Source organism: Mytilus trossulus, unplaced genomic scaffold (assembly GCF_036588685.1).
Source record: "Mytilus trossulus isolate FHL-02 unplaced genomic scaffold, PNRI_Mtr1.1.1.hap1 h1tg000050l__unscaffolded, whole genome shotgun sequence".
NCBI classification, from domain to species: domain Eukaryota; kingdom Metazoa; phylum Mollusca; class Bivalvia; order Mytilida; family Mytilidae; genus Mytilus; species Mytilus trossulus.
Window position 1 is genome coordinate 2,531,040 of NW_026963292.1, and position 23,113 is coordinate 2,554,152.

At 31.2% G+C, this 23,113-nt stretch overlaps 1 protein-coding gene across 1 annotated transcript in view; it reads right to left on the bottom strand.

Moving 5' to 3' along the window:
- Positions 1–23,113, bottom strand: part of LOC134699346 (von Willebrand factor D and EGF domain-containing protein-like) — an 82,707-nt gene that overhangs the window by 18,017 nt on the left and 41,577 nt on the right. The window contains exons 2-4 of the mRNA XM_063560955.1: positions 17,812–17,977; positions 16,906–17,127; positions 8,948–9,060 (exon numbers count right to left, since the gene is read on the bottom strand). Coding sequence (XP_063417025.1) covers positions 8,948–9,060; positions 16,906–17,127; positions 17,812–17,977 — 501 coding nt within the window. The remainder of the gene's footprint in view (positions 1–8,947; positions 9,061–16,905; positions 17,128–17,811; positions 17,978–23,113) is intronic.

Consider the following 23,113-nt stretch of genomic DNA (forward strand, 5'->3'; position numbering starts at 1 on the left):
GGCAGAAAAATGTCAGATTGAGTGGGGTGTCTGAATACTAAGGTTTTATCATCAATGATAGGCATAATTTGGGACCATGAACATCTGTCCGTTATAGCAGAATGTTGGAAAACTTAGGTGTCGGATTAGGCAGGCTACACTGTATATGACATATACCATCTTAAATACTTAAGAGACAAATTAAATATCGCGTAAGATGTTTGGTATTTTGTATATTCCTTTTTAAGTTGAACAAATTGAAATTACACATACTGAATCCTATATGCTGTATGATAAAACGACTATCAACATTTATAATTAATAAACCATTTTCCTCTAAACCCTTCAACCCTCAAATAATGATAATAATAATAATAATAATAATAATTAAAAACCAATTGTTTAGAGAACCATTGATGGTCTTTCCACCAGTAAGGATCTTTTTTATATGAAAATATTAAAATTCGGTTTTAAAGGTAAATTTTAACGTCAAATGACAGCTTATTGAACGCTGATTCCAAAAATGTATGGTTTCTATACAAAAAGATATAAATAAGGAGATCATTTTTTACTTCCGGTTTAAAAGATGTTACTTTCGGTATGTTTTGATAGTTTACTTGACACTGATTCCAAAAATAGATGGTTCTATATACCTTTACATTAAATTAGTACAAAAAATGGCTAATTCCGGTTTACAAAAGGTCACTTCCGGTTGGATTTTTCAAGGTCCCATTGATTGCAACCTTTTGCCAAAAGTCCCATGGCTTTATCATGTATATATAAGAGGAAAAAGCAAAGGTCAAAATCTAGAACGTTAAATTTACCTATGACCTTGAGCTCAATTTCAAGGTCATCAACCAAGGACCTCAAATCAAAAGATTCTAGGCCTCTACTTTATACTGTTAATGAGTTATATTACCATACAACTAATATTAGATATAAAAGGGGGCAAAACTCGCATTAAATGTTACGTACCCTTTTAAGTAAAATTTACATGTTACGACATGTCACAACTAACAATTGTCTGAAAATATTTTGTCGATATCTTGTATGATTTCTGAAAATAAGAGATAACAAGCCAAAATCAAAAATTTGAACATGACCTTGACCTATGACCTTGACCTCATTTTCATACTTTTTGACCAAGGACCTCAAATCAAAAGACCCTAGGCCTCTATCACTTATGGTTTTCCAGTTACAAATTTATTTCATTTATTTCAGTATAAAAGGGGAAATAACTCTCATATGGAGTCTTCGTAAAGCTTCGGTCAAAATAAAAACTAACATCCTGAGAATATAACGAGCAATTTGGAAAAATAAATTTGTCGCTTTCTTTTACGGTTGCGGAGGAGATATGATAACAACAAAAAAGTGTTTGGGGAGATAACTCTTACAAAGAAAATAAGGATGTATTATGAAAATATTAAGATTCAGTTGAAAATGTCAGTACCTATGGCTTTATGATGTATAAATATGAATTTCGACCACAGGTCAAAATCTAGAACGTCCATATACAGTGTAACCTGTGTAATCCGACACAGGTTGGGGGGGGGGGGGGGGCAGAAAAATGTCAGATTGAGTGGGGTGTCTGAATACTAAGGTTTTATCATCAATGATAGGCATAATTTGGGACCATGAACATCTGTCCGTTATAGCAGAATGTTGGAAAACTTAGGTGTCGGATTAGGCAGGCTACACTGTATATGACATATACCATCTTAAATACTCAAGAGACAAATTAAATATCGCGTAAGATGTTTGGTATTTTGTATATTCCTTTTTAAGTTGAACAAATTGAAATTACACATACTGAATCCTATATGCTGTATGATAAAACGACTATCAACATTTATAATTAATAAACCATTTTCCTCTAAACCCTTCAACCCTCAAATAATGATAATAATAATAATAATAATAATAATTAAAAACCAATTGTTTAGAGAACCATTGATGGTCTTTCCACCAGTAAGGATCTTTTTTATATGAAAATATTAAAATTCGGTTTTAAAGGTAAATTTTAACGTCAAATGACAGCTTATTGAACGCTGATTCCAAAAATGTATGGTTTCTATACAAAAAGATATAAATAAGGAGATCATTTTTTACTTCCGGTTTAAAAGATGTTACTTTCGGTATGTTTTGATAGTTTACTTGACACTGATTCCAAAAATAGATGGTTCTATATACCTTTACATTAAATTAGTACAAAAAATGGCTAATTCCGGTTTACAAAAGGTCACTTCCGGTTGGATTTTTCAAGGTCCCATTGATTGCAACCTTTTGCCAAAAGTCCCATGGCTTTATCATGTATATATAAGAGGAAAAAGCAAAGGTCAAAATCTAGAACGTTAAATTTACCTATGACCTTGAGCTCAATTTCAAGGTCATCAACCAAGGACCTCAAATCAAAAGATTCTAGGCCTCTACTTTATACTGTTAATGAGTTATATTACCATACAACTAATATTAGATATAAAAGGGGGCAAAACTCGCATTAAATGTTACGTACCCTTTTAAGTAAAATTTACATGTTACGACATGTCACAACTAACAATTGTCTGAAAATATTTTGTCGATATCTTGTATGATTTCTGAAAATAAGAGATAACAAGCCAAAATCAAAAATTTGAACATGACCTTGACCTATGACCTTGACCTCATTTTCATACTTTTTGACCAAGGACCTCAAATCAAAAGACCCAAGGCCTCTATCACTTATGGTTTTCCAGTTACAAATTTATTTCATTTATTTCAGTATAAAAGGGGAAATAACTCTCATATGGAGTCTTCGTAAAGCTTCGGTCAAAATAAAAACTAACATCCTGAGGATATAACGAGCAATTTGGAAAAATAAATTTGTCGCTTTCTTTTACGGTTGCGGAGGAGATATGATAACAACAAAAAAGTGTTTGGGGAGATAACTCTTACAAAGAAAAGTGTTCAGTTAAACAGGGTGAGTTTCAAAAGCGTATAGACTGTATGATATCATATACAAAAAAACTAAGCAACATCTTTTGAAACTTTTTTACACCGCAAGAAAAAAATTAGGCGGAAGAAAAAAAATTTATCAGAACAAATTCAATAGGTCTTTCCACAAGAAAGGTGGAAAGACCTAATAATAATAATAATAATAATAATAATAATAATAATAATAATAATAATTAACCAATAAGGATGTATTATGAAAATATTAAGATTCAGTTGAAAATGTCAGTACCTATGGCTTTATGATGTATAAATATGAATTTCGACCACAGGTCAAAATCTAGAACGTCCAATTAACCTATGACCTTGACCTCAATTTCCTAAAAGATCCTAGGTGTGTATTATGTATGGTTCATGAGTAATATCACTTTACGCATAATTCTAAATATAAGAGGGGCAAAAACTCCCATTTATTGTCTACGCACCCTTCCAATCAAAATTTTTAAGTTACGACATGTCGCAACTAACAATTTAGTAAGAATAATTTGTCGAAATCTTATAAAGTAATTGAAAATAAGTGAAAATAATCAAAAATCGAAATTTAGAATTTTGACCTTGACCTTTGACCTTCACCTAATTTTCTAATTTTTTTGGACCAAGGATCTTAAATCAAAAGACCCTAGGTCTCTATCACTTATGGTTTACCAGTTAGAAATGCATATCACTTATATCATATATAAAAGGGGGGATAACTCTCATATGGAGTCTCCGGATAGCTTCGGTCAAAATGAAACAGAACATCCTGAGGATATAACGAGCAATTTGGAAAAATAAATTTGCCGGTTTCTTATACGGTTATGAAGCCTTAGAGATCACAAGAAAAACAGTGTTCGGGGAGATAACTCTTATATGGGAAAGTATTCGGTTTAGCAGGGTCAGTTTCAGAAGCGTATTAACTGTTTGATATCATATACCATATATCTAAGTGACATCTTGCGAAACAAAAAAAACAGCAAAGGAAAAAAAAGTTGGCAGAAGAAAAAAAAAATAATAATAATAATAATACTTAAAAACCAATTGTTCAAAGAACCATTGATGGTCTTTCCACCAGTAAGGATTTTTTATTTGAAAATAATAAAATTTGGTTTTAAATGTCAGTTTTAAGGTCAAATGACATCTTGTTGAACGCTTATTCCAAAAATATATTGTTTCTATGGAAAAAAATATAGATAAGGAAGATAATTGTTTACTTCCGGTTCAAATGATGTTATTTCCGGTATAGTTTGATAGTTTAATTGACACTGATTCCAAAAATATATGGTTCTACATACTTTAACATTAATTTAGAACAAAAAATAGCTACTTCCGGTTAACCAAAGGTCACTTCCGGTTGGCTTTTACAAGTCCACATTGCTTGCAACCTATTGCAAAAAGTCCCATGTCTTTATCATTTATACATATGAGATAAAGGCAAAGGTCAAAATCTAGAACATGAATTTTGTCTTTGACCTTGAGCTCAATTTCAAGGTCAACAACCAAGGACCTAAAATCAAAAGACCCCAGGCCTCTACTTTATATTGTTAATGAGTTATATTACCATACAAATAATATAAGATATAAAAGGGGGGAAAAGTCACGTCAAATGTTTACGTACCCTTTTAACTAAAATTTACGTGTTACGCCATGTGGCAACACACATCTTGTGAAAATATTTTGTCTATATCTTATATGATTTCTGAAAATCAGAGATAACAAGCCAAAATCATATTTTTGAACATGACCTTGACCTTTGACCTTGACCTCATTTTATTTTTTTTTGGACCAAGGACCTCAATTCAAAAGACCCTAGGCCTCTATCTCTTATGGTTTTCCAGTAACAAATTTATTTCATTTATTTCAATACAAAAGGGGAAATAACTCTCATATAGAGTCTTCGTAAAGCTTCGGTGAAAATTAAATGTCACATCCTAATATATAACGAGCAATTTGGAAAAATAAATTTGTCGCTTTCTTTTATGGTTGCAGAGGAGATCTGATAACAAGAAAAACAGTGTTTGGGGAGATAACTCTTACAAAGAAAAGTGTGCGGTTAAACAGGGTCAGTTTCAAAAGCGTATAGACTGTATGATATCATATACAAAAATACTAAGCGACATCTTTTGAAACATTTTTACACCGCAAGAAAAAAATTAGGCGGAAGAAAAAAAAAAAATAATCAGAACAAATACAATAGGTCTTTCACCTGAAAGGTTGAAAGACCTAACGATAACGATACTGATGTTACTACTACTACTACTACAACTAATAATAATAATAATTAAAAACCAATTGTTCAAAGAACAATTGAAGGTCTTTCCACCAATAAGTATCTATTTTGATATGAAAATATTAAAATTCAGTTGAAAATGTCAGTTCCTATAGCTAAATGATGTATAAATATGAATTTCAAGCAAAGGTCAAAATCTAGAACGTCCAATTAACCTATGACCTTGACCTCAATTTCAAGGTCGTAAACCAATGATCCCAAATCAAAAGACCCTAGGTCTGTATAATGTATGGTTCATGAGTAATATCACTTTGTGCATAATTCTAAATTAAAAATGGGCAAAAACTCCCATTTATTGTGTACGCACCCTTCGAATCAAAAGGAGTAGGGGCATTAAGGCCTAGTTTTGGCCCAAGAAAATAAAATGTTTGATAACCATTTCAAATTGGCACATAATGTTTAAAAATGCATAAGGTCAAGAAATATAAATGAAAAACATAAAGATTTTTATCTGATGACGTCACAGTTACGTCATGATATGGACTGTTTTCACAAAAACGATGAAAAATACAGAATTTATGCAGTTTTCTGTCTTTATTTCTGTTGTGGAAACATCCTGCGCAGCCGAGAAACAACAAAATAATTTAACAGAAACTTTGTTATATCTATTGGCATAATCTCACCAAATATAAAGTTGTTTCTTGGGTGCGCACATACTTTTTGAATCCGAAATATACTTAAAATTTGATGAAAAACAAGGAAAATCATGAAATTTAACAAAATATGCAAATTAGGTCATGATTTGTTGCCATGGTAACTTGTTCGATGTCAAATTTGTTTTGTTTTTCTTAGTACCTTATACCTTAGTCAAGTTTTCAGTAATTAAATATTATGTGTGATAACTTTTAAATTTGCAGTAATTTTTGGGCCAAATAAGGGCCTTAATGCCCCTACTCCTTTATAATTTACGACATGTCGCAACTAACAATTCAGTAAAGATAATTTGTCAAAATCTTATAAAGTTAATGAAAAAGAGTGAAAATAAGCCAAAATCAAAATTTAGAATTTGACCTTGACCTTTGACCTTGACCTAATTTTCATTTTTTGGGACCAAGGATCTTAAATCAAAAGACCCTAGGTCTCTATCACTTATAGTTTCCAGTAAGAAATGCATATCACTTATATCATATATAATGGGGGGATAACTCTCATATGGAGTCTCCGGATGGCTTCGGTCAAAATGAAACATGACATCCTGAAGATATAACGAGCAATTTGGAAAAATAAATTTGTCGGTTTCTTATACGGTTGGGAAGCCTTAGAGATAACAAGAAAAACAGTGTTCGGGGAGATAACTCTTATATGGGAAAGTATTTGGTTAAGCAGAGTTGGTTTTAAAAGCGTATTAACTGTTCGATATCATATTTAAAAAATCTAAGCGACATCTTGCGAAACAAAAAAACAGCGAAGGAAAAAAATTAGGCGGAAGAAAAAAAAAATTAATAATAATCAGAAGAAATTCAATAGGTCTTTCCACGGAAAAGTGGAAAGACCTAATAATAATAATGATAATTATAATCATAATGATACTAATCATTGTTAGCATTAACATAATACTAACATAATCAGAAGCTAACTAGAAAACATGGGTCCCACTCGCGCTTTATATAGGGTTACAAATGAATAATACCGATACCTGTTCAGCAGTAGTAGTATACCGCTGTTCAAAAGTCATAAATCGATTGAGAAAAACAAATTTGAGTTACAAACTTAACCTAGATGTATTACACGTATTGCATCAGTTCCCATCATGTCCAACGGTTTGTTTTGACACAGAGAGTCTACTTACAATATATTGTTATACATATGTATCAATGTCATCAGTATACGCATAGAAGTGTCTCAAACTGTGTGTGATTAATATTGTTAATAAACAGGTCAATTATGACAACAAATTTTGAAAACCAATCGAAGGTATTTCAAGATTAAATATTTAATAAATAATAAGAAGCTACCTCAGGGTAAATAATTCTCCAAATTAATTAAATAGCTATTTGGTTTTTATACATAGTTGGACTACAATGTGGGGGATACTTTGCTAATTTTGGTTTATAAATGTAATTTCTGATCTCATGTGATACCATTAGTGCCACTAAATCAAAAAATATATGGTTTATATATACTTCCGCTCGAACTACAGGAGATAAAATGCAACTCCCGGTAAAACAAAATGTCATTTGCGGTTCAATCTGATTCAATGAATCAGAAAATACAAGGCTTTTGGGTACTTTTATATGAAATCAGTGCAGGAAATTGCTTCCACCTGCTGACCTTTATCATGTTTTTAAGATGATATATATATCAAAATGATGCAAAAGACCCAAATTCTGTATCAAGTAAACAAAAAAAAATTAAATGAACATTGAATGATCTGGCTATAAAACTTACCCGTATCCTCATAAACTTTTATATCCGATATAGAATACTCTGAGAACCACATAATTTCATCAGAATAGTTGCTGTTTTTGTTGACTTGAATCATGTTTGAATAATCCGATATGAAAATATAGTCATCGGAAAGATCTATTCTCATAACCAGATACGTGTAGTACATCCAGAAATTAATTCTATTCATTTTAAAATCCTGACCCTCATAATTTGTAGATCTAATGTAGTAGTCATGATAAGAAATGAAATATATTGTGCGGTCATTTTTATCTGGAAAATTAAATGATATGTATTTATTTAAAACACAGTGTTAACGATAAAGTATTTAATATTGATGGCAAAACATGCCCGAAATCATTATCACTCAGGATTACATACCTAAAAATAAAGACATGCGGTATAATTGCCAATGAGACATCTAAATACTCAAGTTCAAATAAAGTGAATGTAAGCATTTACAGGCAATAGTACGGCCTTAAAAATGAGAAACCCCTCATCATCTAATCGGCTATAAAAGTGTCCGACATGAAAAATGTCAAACAACTCAACTGAGAAATCTAACGGTCTAATTTTACAAAACTATTGGCGAAAAAACAAATATGACGGACATGAACCAACGGCAACCACTGAGCAGCAGGCTACTGACTTGGCCAGGCACATTTAGAATGTGAGATTAAACATGATAAACTTTACGATCGTTCATTTCTCTCTAACCTTGGGCAGTAGTGTAACAGCACAACGTAAGAATAATTAAGCTATGCAATTCAGTTGAAAAAGGCTAACCTCATCAGATCGATAAGAAGAAAAAGAAAATACAGAAGAACGTGGCAGAGTACTGTCGAGGCAAGTAGGATATAACATAATGTAATGAAATTTCAAAAACTAATCACTATAGTTGATCAAAGTGGAGTTGTATTTGATTGAATGCTTTAACAGGGAAATAATGTTTTGTTAATGTATACGAATATATACAAATTAGAAGGAGAAAAAATGTTGAAGTATGATCAAATTTGATACGCCTGTATTAAACCATAAAATTCAAACTGATATTAGTAAGAATAGATTGGTCAACCTCACTAACCCGGGATACATTTGTTCATTGACTTAAAAGTTTTATAAACGAATAGTCCTTATAATTGTTACAAAGGGACATCACTATAGAGTTATTTGTTTTTTGTCCTCCCCAAACGTTATTTAGGTAAAATTTTGTGCTACCATTGGCTCTTCATAATATTCAGAAATATTCATGCAAGCTAACAATAAACGATGAATAATTAGTCGAATATTGACCAGTTGCTAATTTGAAATATGAGTTTGTTGACATACCTAAAGCAAAATCTTCTATCCAATAAGTTGGTGTTACAATCAATCGTACGTCAGAGCCATCTATTGCGCATCTTACAATTGAATAGTCGATTGGATTAAAGAAAAAGATCAACCTGAAAGAAATAAAAAATTACACCACAATTTATTTAATTTTAACAAGGCTGAGTTACAATACCGTCATTTATCATATATTAAGTACTCATTACATTATGTTTTTATATCTAATAAAGGTTCTTTTTTCAAGTTTGTATCACCTATCCTGTATCACCTACCCTGTATCACCTACCCTGTATCACCTACCCTATATTACATACCATGTATCGCATAGCTAAATCCGTATCGCATATATACCCCGTATCGCTAAACCTTTATTGCATACCGGGTGTGAAGTTCTATATCGATTGACGTCAAAGTATTACAATCTTTTGGACTAGTTTGAATCTCGGTCTATTTCTGTAATTTATTCTTACATACTATGATTTGTTAACCCTGTATGCGTACATTGCCTATGTAAATTTTTAAATTGTTTGTATGCACATTGAACGACAAATTTATGTGACGTATATAATTTTTCTGACGTCGGACACTCAAGTAGATCCATGTGTTCGTGGATAGGTTTTTGTGTCCTGTTAAATTGTTCCTTTTAAAAGTTTTGGATTCTCATAAATTCTATGTATAACTTTTGGACTAGTTTGATTTTTGTAATTTATTCTTACATACTTTTGATTTTTTAACCCTGTCTGCGCTCATTGCCTATGTAAAATTTAAAATTGTTTATAATCCAGGTACTTTGGATAACTATTGTATGCACATTGAACGACAAATTTATGTGACGTATATAATTTTTCTGACGTCAGACACTCAAATCAATCCATGTGTTCGTAGATAGTAGATGTTGTTGTGTCCTGTTAAATTGTTATACGATGATGACTGATGTTCCCATATTTTGACTATTTTATTGATTGTGACTGTTTATTTAACGCATCATGTAAATGTAACGGAATTTGATGAGACTGTTATTAAAGTGAGAGGGTTAGCGCTATAGAACCAGGTTTAATCCACCATTTTCTACATTTGAAAATGCCTGTACCATGTCAGGAATATGACAGTTCTTGTCCATTCGTTTTTGATGCGTTTTGTTTTTTGATTTTGCCATGTGATTATGGACTTTCCAAATTGATTTTCCTCTGAGTTCAGTATTTTTGTGATTTTACTTTTTACATATGACGTCCAGTTGCTGTATTTCATGGCAATGCACAAAATATAACATCATTTATTAAGAGTTTCTGACAAACACTCGCAAGTGAAAATGGGTAATTTATGACACTGATTCAGACTAGAAATGTTCATTTTGACAAATGCTCAAAATACCAATTCCCTCTTCACTGTTTTTTTGTTTGTTTGGAAGTACACGAACATGTATGTGTTTAAATTGGTGCAATCTAAATGAGTTAATAACAGTAAGAAATCAATAGATTATCATTCTAAAGCATATGTATAAATTAGCAATACCCCTTTTATGTTCAATGATACTTTTTCTAAATCAAAAGTTTTAAATAGAAAATTGTTCACATCAAAATCCAAATTATTTTAAATAATGCTAATTTTTAAAGTGGTTTTAAAACAATTACATCTACGTTGTTTAATATGAAGTTACGAATGTGAAAAGGATATCTATAAATCATAATAGCTTGGAAAATATAGTAAAATCATACTTTTCTTGTATCTTACATTTTCGGACGATTTAAAAAAGGATATTTCACGAGTTTTATCCTATTAAAATATATGATAAACAGAATAACAAATTACACAATCCGTATCACATGATGTACCACAATTTGACCAATATTAGTTCTCGAGACCTTCGACCCTCGGGACTGATATATTTTCCTCGTTGTGATACAGCATGCGATACGGATTTTGCCATGTATAATTATATGTGTTTCGTATTATTTTAAGTAACACAGTTACAAACATTTCGAGGGTATCACCAGCCAAGTAGTCAGCACTGCGGTGTTGACCTGAGTTATCATTGATATGTTCATAATTAGAAATTAACTGTAAACAAAATTTTGAATTTTTGAAATAAGGCTTTTCTACTTCAGGAATATATTATCGTAGCTGTATTTGGCAAAACTTTTAGGCATTTTTGGTCCACAATGCTCTTCAACTTCGTACTTAATTTTGACTTTTAACATTTTTTTATTCGAGCGTCATTGAGGAGTATTTTGTAGACGAAACGCGCGTCTGGTGTTAATATAAAATTTCAATCCTGGTATCTATGATGATTTTATTCTATTTATAGAAATTATACTTACTTTTCATGTTTATACTTAATGTGAATACTGTCAAAGTAAAACTATTGCGAGATTAAGAGAGTATCTCAAAAGTAAGAACTCCCATTCTGATATCTTATACTTAGGAGATAACTGTATTGTATTTTAAGCTCCGACGGCATCAATTGGGGATTTGATGGTCGCAAATTAAGTTTACTGGTGACGCGTTAGCGGAGACAGTAAACGGGTATTTGCGACCATCAAATCCCAAATTGATGCCGTCGGAGCTTAAAATACAATATTGTTATCTCCATTCTAATGAAACTGACAGAAAACAACGTTAAAACATGTATTTAAAATCTGTCATATGCCGTCTCACTTGCGCGTACGTCCCATAGCATCAATTGTCAATTGATGCCATGTAAGAAAGTGACGTTATCCAATCAAAATGAACGTTACAAAGGTTGTTGCATTAGAATAATATATGCATGGGTGCAGATTTTCTTAAAATAGCAATAATGAATCTCTCATGATTTTCAATTCTTCAAAAGAAAATGCACGCAATACTGAATTTACTATATGATCTGTACACGTATATTCTTAAATTTCAAATATCTCAATCCTCAAATGTCTTTCTAAACTCAATCATAAATGAACATGTAGATCAATTAAGGTAGATAGGGTGTCTTCTTCCATCTTGGATTTTGAAATTCCAGAAAACAATCGGTCTAGATGTGCAAATTTTGAGAGTAGTAGGTTATGCATGTGTAAGAATTTTCATTTTAATATAGAAAATGACATGTTTTATCATATTTATGGTTGTATTTTACCAAACACAGAATACTTTTGTTTGTTTCAACTTTTTCCAATTTTGACACATAAGGGGAGGTAACTCGTATGTTAGGGCAGATAATTCAGATAAAGTTACTTTTACAATAGAATGTCTTAGGAATTTACCTATTTTATTATGTAACAAGAAAACGGGTCCCGTGACCCAATTTTTTCTTTTTCTTAAATGAAAGCATAATATTAGATCTATCTACTCATATATTATCTCAAAAATCTATGATGAAGTTTTTGTTTTATGGAAGAATATTGGGGTTTCCATGCATAATCTATAATAAATCTGTCAATTTTGCACAACCTGTAGCGTGAAAATAAGCCCCGTGACCCATTCTTTTTATTTTTATTTTTAAAAAAGCATGATATAAACTACATTTTGGCAAATTATTAAAAATTCTATGGATTATAATTTAGACACCCCATCTACCTTAAGTAAGGTAAACGTGATTTATCGCTGATATGTGTATGTTTCGTTTGGTGTTTATCAATTGATACATCAACATGATAAATAAAAATGAAATAGGATTAAATTGTTTTTGGAAACATTTATAAGTCGATCACAATATAATCAATGTAAACACCATCCCCGAATACCCAAGTGTGAATTAACATAATTATAAAATCTAAATGATATTACGAGCTCGGTGATTTTTCAGTCTGTTTCTGCCGTTTGATTAATAATTAATGAGTCGTTTGCTTGTACATTTCGGGAAAAACAATTAACATAAATATAATAATTAAAGCCAGGCCCAACTATCGATATAGATATTAGAAGATGGGGTATGAGTGTCATTGAGAAACTCTCCCAACTGTGTCACATTTTGTAAAAGTAAATCATTATTCGTCAAACTGAAAGTACGGTCTTCAACACGGAGCCTTGACTCACACCGAATAGCAAGCTATAAATGCCCAAAAAAATAACATGTGTTAAACAATTCCAACGAGAAAATTAACTGTCTTATCAATATAAAAACGAGATACACGAATGAACCACATCAACAAAAGACAGTTACTGAACATCAGATGCCTGACTTATGACATAGGATGCTGCTGTGTGGCTGTAGACACCTCGTTTTAACAATTACAAAGCTAGAACTTTGTTTTTAAAAGATTTCAGACAGACAAATGAATTTCATAGACCGTTTTTTACTTCTAACTGCAGGAAAAGTTATTCAGCCAATAACCAAGTTCAATTATTTTTTCCTCATTCCATACTAAGAAACTATTGTGTGTATTAGTTTGAACGTGTCTGTGTAGTGAATTTGGGCATATGTCTATGAACATTTCAAGGTTTATTAGAAAATTGGTTTCATATTATATTTAAAAAAAACAAGTTGGAAGATATACCAATACTCCAAGAGAATTACGATTACGTCTCTGTTGTAATATTAAGGTTGTTGAAAAAAAGTAGATTCACAACAAAACTGAACTCCAAAAATTCAAAACGCAAAGTACTTAATCAAATGGAAAAATCAAATTATAAAACACATCAAACGAACGAATATCATCTGTCATATTCCTGAAGCATTTTGAAATGTAAAAAACGGTGGATTGAACCAGGTTTTATTGCGCTAAACCTCTCACTTGTTTGGCAATTGCATCAAATTCCATTGTATTATGCAGACAAATATCATATTTGTTATCGTTTATCACGTATTCAAACCAGTAAGGTCACATTATTTACAATAATCCGTTTGGTCTTTGCCAAATATTTATAAAATAGATCAATTGTTAATAGCTACCAATAAATATAAAAAGATGTTATTTTAGAAATGAAGCATATCTTTTTTGGTAATTATCGTCCTTTTCAGTATCTTACTCGTGTTCCACAAATAGTGTCGACAATATGAAATAATGCCGAATGGAGTATTTTTTCAAGTTTCCAAAATAAAATGAAAAACGATCTACCTTATTTTTCAATTCATATTGTTAAATGAAAAATGCTCCATGTTGAAGCATTTTCTAATTTTTTAATATTTAAATTGAAATAGAAAATTAGTAAGGTTAGTTTTTTTTTCTTTTTAGAAGGATACTAAATTGTGTTTTCTTTCTACAATTAGTAAATGGAAATGTTTCAACTTATTCAAAATGAATTAATTTTTTAACATAAACGTAAATTTAATAGAGATCAGCGTGAAACAAAATATGTAGTCTCATGAAAATTACAAAATTCAAATCGCATTCAGAGAACTATTTTTTTCAAAAATCTCTTAACACGATTTTTTAAGTGGTGTGAGCGTTCCAAATGTAGGTAGATCAAGAATAGCGCGTCGGACGCATTTAATCCTTTAACGTGTTGTTTTCAAATATATTATCAGTTAAGTTGAAACTTCTATTGATATAATCATGATAATATTTCGGGGTTTTATTGAATAAAGATAGGTTTTCAATAATATTTCGAGAACAAAATAAATCGGAGAATTATTAATACAAATGCATTGAACAAGGTGAAACAAAATAAAACGTATGATAATCTAATAAAGCCAAAAGCTATGCATTTTGTTTTCTTGCTTAACATGGGTATGTATGTTGGGCAGATACCTAACATATGACCTGCATATTCAGTTTGAACCGGGAATATTCACGAAAAGTGACTAAGCATATAGATAGTCGAAATGAATTCATCTGACCCTAAATCCGATCAAAATCTGATTTTGATTATTTGATTTGATCTCTATTGTTTTGTTTTCTCCAAAATAGCAAACTTCAATTGTGGAGTTTGAATTGGAGACAGAAGTATGGATTTGAATTGTCCAAGTTTCAGGTTAAGATCTGTCCTTAACACTGTTAAAACCTACATGCATCAAATATTTCGAAAACATGATATGTGGTCAAATAAAGGCAACAGTAGTATACCGCTGTTCAAAACTCGTAAATCTATGGACAAAAAACAAAACTGGGGTAACAAACTAAAACTGAGGGAAACGCATTATATATAAGAGGAGAACAACGACACAACATTAAAATGTAACATACACAGAAACGGACTTAGCATTAGACAAAATCCGATGAGAATAACAAAAATAACATCAAAACCAAATACATGACTTTGGGATAGAAAAGTACCGTGACACGTCTTATAGTAATGTGAATTCACACTCAAATATAAGACAAAACAAACGACACAACGGAACACAACGTTAAAATGTTAAAAACACAGAAACGAAATATAATATAACAATGGCCATTTTCCTGACTTGGTACAGGACATTTTTAAAGATAAAAATGGTGGGTTGAACCTGGTTTTGTGACATGCCAAACCTCGCACTTTAATGGCAATGTTAAATATAACATTGAAATGACAACATAATATTACAGGACTACAATACAAATAAATAGCCGAACGTATTAGACTAAGAAACACATGATTAATAGATAACAAAAGGCATCAGGTTTAAAATTTAATACGCCCAAAAACGCGCCTCGTCCACACAAGCCTCACCAGTGACGCCCAGATATACAAGATCGAAAGTGAAAAAAAGTACAAAGTTGTACAGCACTGAAGATCAAAAGTTGAAAAAGGTTGTGTCAAATACGGCTATGTGTTTATGCTTGGGATAAGAACATCCTTATTATTTAGAACAATTTATGCTAAGCAAACAGTAAATTTTATCAAATGAATATAAAAGATATACATAATGGAACTGAAGTATTAACTGATTACAGAAAACAAAACCCGAATACATAATGCAAAGACCAACACAGAAAAAGAGACACACCCGACTTAGTCCAGGCCTCAACGCAAAAAAACATAAAAATGACGTCACATACGAAGTTGTGAAAAGGCACAAAAATTACGTCACATTTAAATTTCTGGAACATCTCAAAAATAACGTCACATTTGAAAAACTGTATCTCAAAAGTAAGATAGAATTAGGATTGATTTAAGAGAGGTTAAGTTCCAAAAGGGACATTTGAAATTGAGATTTTATCAACTATGTCTGAGTGTTTTTGAAGACGTTCATTTGAACTCTATTATCAGTCAGGGGCATTACTTAAACAAGTAACAATTAAAATTACCTATACAAGTAATGTTGAAAACGAGGCTAATTTAAATATAACTTATATAAGTTATTTTTCTGAATATTATTTTTATAGGTGTCCAAGAATACAGATTTTACTAGTTTTAAATAATTTTCACAGTTATCTGGTTATTTTTTCCTTAATATATAAAAACTAATTCTTCAGAAACACTAATTAACTTTCCGACGCACTTATCTTTCATACCGACGCTTCTGAGTCAAAGATTGGTCTCTTGGGACTATTAAATTATCATTTTCCTCTAAAATCTTGAAGGTAGACTGATATAAATAGATAGATACTTGTGAATTAATTAAGACCTGAAGTTATTTATAATTTGTAACCTTAATCAATTGCATATGTGCCTTAGATAAGTGTAATTGCTATTTTTTTCAAAAATGTTTAAAATAACTTATTCAAGTAATATTTTTGTCATTATTTTCAAAGTAACCCTTTATCTCTATACTCCTCTCAAATCTGATATATCTGATTATATATCTGTACGCTTAAATATCGTACAACATTTAATTCTAGTATCTAGTGTGGGTTAATTTAAGTTGTGCATTATCAATATCATATAACATCTAACATGTCTAATGGTATGTGGTAATATATCTAAAGAGAAATTAAACGACAACTCTTAATTGAAAAAAAACTACTAATATCAGCTTGCAATTTACACTTAAAATACATATACAACTAAATTCAATGATACATCGAATCTCGAAAACACGACAAATAAAAACGTTCGGTAAGTTTAAGGTTCGAAATGTTTAAATAAATTGTCTTAAAATTCGAAAATTAAGTATTAATATTTACCCATTTTCTGAATCTACTTCTAAGGTCCCTACAGACCCGTTTGCACTGAAATCAAGAATAGTTTTCATTTCTGATCCGTCAAGATTCGATCTCACTATATCACTACAGTTCGACCAGTATAAATAATCGTTGATAGAATCAACTGCGGCGCCGAATGAACTACATCCTGCTTTTTGATGAAAAATAACTTCTGTTTCATTATCGACTGATGGATAAGTGAGTCTACATGCAAAAGAAAAGAAAACGTTAACGTTAGATAACAATCACGTTGTCTTACCAATATTTGTACATGCCGTCCTCATTGCACACTTGTTTCAATATGTTTAATAACAAAGTAACAATTGTTATATATGAACAGACACATGGGCGCACATTCTTTTTATATTGCAGATGCATCCCTTTAAAGTCAGAAGAATCAGATAGAAAGATTTGGCGTAATGTTGTCAAGTATTTAGGCATATAGAATTGAATACCGATTTTGTTGTGACGGTGTTTGAATAGTGTAATATGGATTTGCGACATATCAAATCAAGCGTGACAGTTCTTATCAAAACAGACTACAAATATATAATTCGATTACCGATAACTATATTAGAAAAACATATATAAAGCCGGGAGATCCAAGAAGAAAAGAATAAAATGCCAACTCTGCTTAGTTGCAAAGCTGTACAAACATTAGACGACAAAATAATAAGACAGAAAGAAAACTGAAAGATTTTTGGGGCTCAAACATTATGTTTTCCATGTACTAGAATAATGTATTTGCTTGCCATTGTACTTTTCGTATTTTACATGAAGGGAAAGAAAGCATCGAGCAGTTGTGTGTGTATTTAAACTGTTGGTGTCATAATGTTTAACTTAGAAGTATGTACTATTTTATTAATCTTATGATATTTACTAACAAACCTTGTTATGTTACCAGATGAACCTGACCAATATATGTAATTCTTTGTTTCGTGGAAGGCAACATCTTGTATTTCGTTTTTGTCAGATTTTGCAATCGTTTCTAAAATTGTTCCATTAGCGTCCATTAACATAACTCTGTCCCATGCTGCTACGAGGAGTTTTATATCTAAAAAAAAAAGGAAATTGTGTATTAATTGTCTGTATGATATAGTATTGTTTGATATCTATAAGAAGATAGCATGAAACGTGAAGGTATGATCTAAAGAATAACAGACAATATGAAAGTATCGATGCTCCAAGCGTTGCATACATTTTATTTTTGGTTCCCGAATTAAAATCACGAGCGTACACGGTTAGGGTTATTTCAGAAACTGAACAATGCAACGATTGTTGACTCTATATACAACATATTCCAATTTTTTCGCAACAAAAATATTGTTTATTTTACTAACTATTTACACAACTGGGTCGATGCCACTGCTGGTGGACGTTTCGTTCCCGAGGGTATCACCAGCGCAGTAGTCAGCACTTTGGTGTTGACATGAATATCATTTATATGGTCATTTTTATAAATTTTCTGTTTACAAAACTTTGATTTTTCGAAAAACTAAGGATTTTCTTACCCCAGGAGTAGATTACCTTAGCCGTATTTGGCACAACTTTTTGGAATTTTGGATCCTCAATGCTCTTCAACTTTGTATTTATTTGGCTTTTTAACTATTTTGATCTGAGCGTCACTGATGAGTCTTATGTAGACGAAACGCGCGTCTGGCGTATAAAATTATAATCCTGGTACTTTTGATAACTATTTACTGAATTTTAAATGAAGTAAAACAACAACAAATAAAACGGAAACAAATTAAATGTCTAACATGTAAACTGCTTGATGTCGACACAATATCACAATATTTACACTGTTACTTTAACTTCTAGAGAATTTCTTAGCACAAACATAGAAAGGAAAACGCCTAGCACTAATGTAATTATTTCAGAACTACTAAACTTGTTTAACGCAAACTTACATTGTAAATCCCTACAGCAAGAATTCAAAGCGATTCCAATATCGAACTAACATATCTCTGTTATAACAATTTGTCTAAATTTTACACAATGAAATTTGAATAAACTCTGCCACAAGTTCAACTTTTTTATCAAGATGTCCCACTTAAAAAAGGAAAAACAGTATTTTCTAGCATTTTCATAAACATAGTACTAATTCGTTGTTTTAACTAAAGTGACAGTAATTGACCAATATTAAAATCACCGAGTTCATTGTCTCTTTGTTCTTTACTTAGTTTTGCTTTTGTTATTCCACTGATCAAGTTTAATGTTTGATCGCTCTCCGATGTCCATACCCTTGACGTTGATTGTATGTCTTACCTTTACGTTTTTAGTTTCCTTTCAGGTAAATTGTTATTGGTTTGGATGTCAGTTAGTTGTGTTTGTTTATCATATGCGCTCATAATTGCTTTCAATCAGCTTCGTACATGAATCCAAAATATTCGTTTAATATTTTGTTATATATTCAGTCGCTGATTAGGAAGGTTTAACCATAACCCGGTTTCATGAATGTTGATTAGTCCATTGGGAAGCGATAGAGACACCTGCCATTTACTGGATATTATCGAGTAATTCTGAATAAAACTAGCTAAAACTAAATGCTGGCTTGATTTCATAAGATATTTGTTAGACAGACTATAATTGTTTAGTGTCTTTACATATCAGCTGAAACAGGTGTAATGCCAGCTTTAAAAAGTTATTGTCTTTATCCTGCAATTAATTCTGTATATTGTTGTGCTTTGAAAGACACAAAAACTCACATGTTTTGCAGTTTTTTTTCGATTTAAAATCCCTTGAGGCCCGCGTAGTAATATGAAAATCACACCTTCAGCTGAAGACGTGTTCGCAAAAAAACAATCTCGAATAGTCAGCAATAAAACATTGCTCAAGGTGAATAATTATTTATTTTAACATAGCAACTAATTTCAACAGTATCAACAAAGAACAATAAAACATTGTCTAATTTGAAACAGAAATGTACGAGTTGTCCTACGCTTCACAATTTTGAACTGAACTTGACATTCACTTAACATGCATGCTGAAATTGACATTGTTGATTGAGTTACACATGTAAACATTCCAAAGCATTCAAGTTTTGAAATCGATGATTGTCGTCATAGAAAATACTGCTGTTCATGTTTGTCTGTTATCAGAAGTTGGTTTATTTTGTATTGCTCTAACGAAATGTTTGAATACAAAAGGAACGGATAAAAATAATCGCGAATTCTTATTAGGTCAAAACAAAACGTCATTGGAATGCGACTGCAATACAAATTCTGAGGTCACGCAGGTTCATACAACACTCGTCAATAGAAATACACAAATGTAGTACGGCAGTTGATGGAGCTTTAGAGCGATATCTGTATAGTATACAGATACAGCATACCGATATCTGTAGGGCTGTATCTGTATAGTAAGACACCCAATTACAGGATAAAATATATAACAAAGACATTTGATTTGTATATAAGTTGACCTATTTGAGACTCCAGAATATATGTGTATAATCTGAGAAATTGTTGTTGTAGCATTTCTGAGAGAGGTGTACATACAGACAACATACGACAAATACCGTTTTTTTTGCCCAGGTAATACTTGTCTCACCCTTTGAGTGGGTGCATTTTGCTTGGGTTTCCCTTCATTTTATTGTGTTTTGATAAAATGAAAATGTCACATAGCATTTCGAAACAATGGAATTGTTTGATACTTTGCAGTAAAAAGTCAGCAACTTGACAAGAATCAATATTTTTTAAAGAATTTAAAATCTATTTTCTTTCCCGATTTGTTCGTAATAAATAAGCCGGGTAGTACTTCGTCTTAATTACTCATTGCGTACATGAATGTTGAATATTAAAATTTTATACCGGTCAAGTTTCGTAAATAAACAAAGTTATGTACATGTCATTTTAAACATTATATCAATGATAAATATTCAAACGGTTGTTAAGAATAGTTATTGTTCCATAAAATGTATGTAAAATGAATACCAATTTGTAAAGAAATCAACTGATTATGTACCATGTGTACTGTACCAAGGGATATTGATAGTTGCCCTGTTTATGAAGGGGATTTATTCAATCTTAGTAATACAGTGTGAAAAAAGATGAATGGTAGATATTTAACATATGATTTAATACAATGAACTAACGAACAGTAATGTCTTCTTTGATACTATAATTGGTTTACCTATGTTTCTGTTTAAATAATACCTTTAGTATTTTAGTACAGTGTTAATACTATTTTATGAAATGAGTTTGTTTTAATATTTGTTGTACCTTTTGCTATTCCAGTAGTCAAATGACAAATGGTTAAGCGTTTGCAAAAACAATTTAGTTTAACAATGCCATTATTTATGACCTTGTCTAAAAGTCAGAAACCTCCTTGGTTGTTTTAAAGACTATAGAGATGTTGATAGTGACTGTGATCACAGTATTTCATTTAATGAGGGATTTATTTAGTATAGACACCTTTCAATTTTTCAGTGTGTAGATATACAGTTATATTTTTCGTATTTTAAACAGGAAGTTCGACCTAATAAAATTTAAACATTTAAACGAAACTGTATTGAATTTAAATGTTTAAATTTCCTTACAATTTTAAGTTGCTCTAAGGTATTTGCAAATCAATTAGAAATAACACAAATTTATTTATTTTTATAAGTTGAAATTGATCTAAGGATATCATATTCCGGTTTTTTAAGATTTCTTTTTCATTTACCGACCAAAAGATGTTTTCACAACCTTTGCATTTAATCATTCACAAAATTAGTAAATGAAATACCTGGCTTAGAACTTCAATAACCGATGCGCGTTTGGTTTACATGAGTTTGTTCAATGGCATTGTAATCAAGATAGTTGAAGGCCTAATCAGATATGATGATATATAATATTAAAAGACCAAGAAACGTTTCAGAAACGTTGTGCCTTTTACAGTTACGGCAGTATAGGCATAAAAACCTAAGCTGAATACTAACTTGTGGGGTTGAAAACATTTATAGTTAAGAAATTCAACATTATTTTCAAGTGAATATGCTCATTAATAAACGTCTCCGTTTAATAACTTTTTTTGTTTTTAAATTCAAGTGAGCACTAAATGAAAAATGAATAGCTTCATTACACACAAATATTATACACGAGCTAGCTAAATGTGTCATGCTGAAAGAACTCATTTAACTGAATAACAAATGGAGCTTTCATGTTTTCAAGAGATTCAGTCCATTACACAAGATTTTCTTTCAATTAACCTGTTACTGAGGCATACATCTTAAGCCTCATTGCACAAATTTGCTTCCATGAAAACAAAACTTAAAGCGAAGAAAATGTGCGTTGATGATAAGTTTTATCACATTTTAATCTATCGGCAAACTAACAGTGCCTTCAGTGTAAATATAACAATTTGATATGAAAGGACGGAAGCAAAGACGGTCTAAAGTGAACACCCCAATAGTTGAAACCGATGCAACTACAAAGGATAAATAACAGGCTCCAACACTCGACTTGGATACTAAAAGTAATAAAGACAAAGGCAAAAGCTACTTAGATTAGCGGTTGTTCTTTTTAGTAATTTAGTTCGTCTAAGAATCTACAGGAATCCTGAGTGAACAATGGATGATGATTTTTTTGCTGTTCATTTTATAGCATCTTTGGGGATGGATAGGTAGTTTTTTTTAGAAAATACTGTCCATGCAAATTGAATCGGTATCAAGAAATCAAGATACTACAACAAAGTTGGTAGACTTTTTATCACTCAAAACCATACGTTTCACCACTCTAATATCTGTGGAAATATTGGATTTATACGATATTATTGTATATGATGTTTTGACGTCGGCTAACTTTAATAAAACTTACTTTCCACAGAAAGGAGATACATATAAAAGTACGAAACATTTAATTTTGAAGTGTATTTAGCTACATTTTATATACAAGACCAAGAAGTTCGTCGTTATGCATAGTACACACCTGGTTATAAATTTACGTCATTTACTTAATATAGCAGGAAAATATAAACAGTAGTATAGTGTTCAAATGGCATTACATCGGTTATATTTTGAACAGAAAAAAAATAAATTTCATTCATCGATCTGCACAACTACTAAACGTCAGTGATTGGTTGCCAAATACGTTACAATGTCATGAATGTTATGAAAACCAGGAAGTTCGTCGTACTACGGAGTACAAAACTTGTTATACATATAAGCTATTTAAATGAATATAACAGGAATATATAAATAGACGAATTC